This window comes from Oratosquilla oratoria, chromosome 6, assembly GCF_046742065.1.
Source record: "Oratosquilla oratoria isolate Oo_2021 chromosome 6, ASM4674206v1, whole genome shotgun sequence".
NCBI lineage: Eukaryota > Metazoa > Arthropoda > Malacostraca > Stomatopoda > Squillidae > Oratosquilla > Oratosquilla oratoria.
Window position 1 is genome coordinate 15,427,495 of NC_134782.1, and position 2,500 is coordinate 15,429,994.

A 2,500-nucleotide genomic window follows, 5' to 3' on the forward strand; every position below is an offset into this window, starting at 1 on the left:
GGGAGATTGACTTCATCAAAAGGCAATTTTTGAAGTTGGCATACCCGTCCTGGTTCTTGGATCAAGCCCTCAGCAAGGCTAGAGCGAGCACCAAAAAACTTCAGTTCCCACAACACAACCCTCTTTCAAAGATGTTTTAAAAATCCCCTGTTGTAACTCCATCAGTCCTTCTTTTAAATTAATTTCCAACAAGCGTCTCACAGTTGCCTACCATTATCTTAACACTGTACACAAACAAGATGTTAATGTTCGTCAAAGGTTAAAGGGAACCGAGGCCCCAGGAGTGTATAGCCTTCCTTGTAAAGATTGTGATTTAGTGCACCTTGGTCAGACCGGAAGGGATCTTAATACTAGATTAATTGAGCACAAAAGATCCATTAGGTATACCCAGGAAAATTCCGCCATTTTCCAACACGTCAGTACCAAAAATCACAGTCTTGACTGAGACAAGGCCAAAACTTTGTTTAAGTCCAACTGCAGCTTTAGAAGAAAAATGGTTGAATCCGCCTTAATCAAAGAATGGACGAACTTGAATATTTCCGAAGTTCAAATTGGTCCCCGGACACAATCTCACGGCTAGCTGTGAGCCGTTTGGTTAGGAATTTTTTCCCCTCCTGACCTTACTCCCTCACCAATCTTGACCCCGCTTCCCTTCTGACCTCACACCTCCACCCACACGTCCCCTACCCTCTGACTTCACCCTGCGCGACGGATTGTCATGTTTTTAGCTCTGCGTGTTCCCCTTCTACTCATATCTCAATTGTACTTATGTCTCTGCAAATTCTTGTAACCTGTACTTTCCTGAAGAGGGCTATAGCTATTAGCCGAAATATAGAAGTTATACTTTCTTCTAAGTTTCCTTTTATTCCGACTGTGGATTCTTCGTGATTATTTTTTACAAATGTGCCACTACATTTTGTCCAAGTGATATATATATATATATATATATACATATATATATATATATATATGTATATATATACATATACATATACATATACATATACATATATGAGAGAATGTGGGTGGGGAAGGGCAAACGAAGATGTGTTAGGAATAGAGTTTATTGCCCTAACGTTGCGACCAACTTGGTCTTCTTCAGAGGACTACAGCATTACAAACGGATCACAATTCTTATAGTCGTAGAGAGAGGGAACCCGCCAAGGTATGAGCGTCATGTTTTCCCTTTGGCTAACGATTTAATTATTAGGACACTTGCTGCTTTCGAGAGGCATTTAAATCCGTCTCTGTCGTTGTTGTTCTTGTTGGCGGCGATATGTGCAGCTTCCACAGTTTTTCTCATTTTCTTCTCAAATCCCTCGTGTAGAATTTCTGCGTTGTTCCAATCAGGTAGATGTCCACATTTGTCCAGGTGACGAACCAGGGACAAATGTGGACATCTACCTGATTGGAACAACGCAGAAATTCTACACGAGGGATTTGAGAAGAAAATGAGAAAAACTGTGGAAGCTGCACATATCGCCGCCAACAAGAACAACAACGACAGAGACGGATTTAAATGCCTCTCGAAAGCAGCAAGTGTCCTAATAATTAAATCGTTAGCCAAAGGGAAAACATGACGCTCATACCTTGGCGGGTTCCCTCTCTCTACGACTATAAGAATTGTGATCCGTTTGTAATGCTGTAGTCCTCTGAAGAAGACCAAGTTGGTCGCAACGTTAGGGCAATAAACTCTATTCCTAACACATCTTCGTTTGCCCTTCCCCACCCACATTCTCTCTCATTTGTCTGAAATAATCTTAAATATACATATATATATATATATATACATATCGCACACGCATAATCGCATGCGGACACGAACATATGGACTGAACCGTTCGCATGTAGTGTGTTGGCGCAGTGATTGACAATAGACAGAGCACCGGAGAGTGGGAACTGCCTATCAATGATAATGACTAAGTTGAAATATAGCCTTTGGGACGAATCCCCGCGGTGGTTGGTCGTCAAAGGGAGGCACAAAGAGGCGCTCAAGATTCTGCAGAAGGCCGCTCGATGGAACAAGTCGAATCCCGTTTTGGTCAAGAACTAGGAAAACATGATCAATGTGAGAAAGTAATGTAAGTTTGGATATTCATAACAATTATATATATATATATATATATATATATATATATATATATATAGATGTATATATATGTATATATAACCCATCTGTATATATATAGATAACATGTTTTAACATGTTAGTTGGAGATTAATTTTGATTTCCGTAACTGTGCAAATGTATATATATGTAATGTTTCAGTATTATATATATATATATACATAGAAGAAAAGTTACAGCCTGAGCGATATAACTGAATCAGTCATGGTTCTCTTTAGGTAGGAAATCTATTTTTCTTTTTTGTATATATATATATATACATATATATATATATAAAGCGTTCAATAACAGAGTAGGCCACGTGATTCAAGATCAAAAGGCATTATTGTAAATCTTGTTGTATGCTTTTGTCATCATTCATGTGAAACAATT

The 2,500-nt window shown here is 38.8% G+C and overlaps 1 protein-coding gene across 1 annotated transcript in view; it reads left to right on the forward strand.

The window, feature by feature from the left end:
• The window catches only part of LOC143025936 (solute carrier family 22 member 20-like), a 29,482-nt gene that overhangs the window by 19,809 nt on the left and 7,173 nt on the right, over window positions 1–2,500 (forward strand). Inside the window, exons 8-9 of the mRNA XM_076185916.1 lie at window positions 1,936–2,041; window positions 2,294–2,346. Coding sequence (XP_076042031.1) covers window positions 1,936–2,041; window positions 2,294–2,346 — 159 coding nt within the window. The remainder of the gene's footprint in view (window positions 1–1,935; window positions 2,042–2,293; window positions 2,347–2,500) is intronic.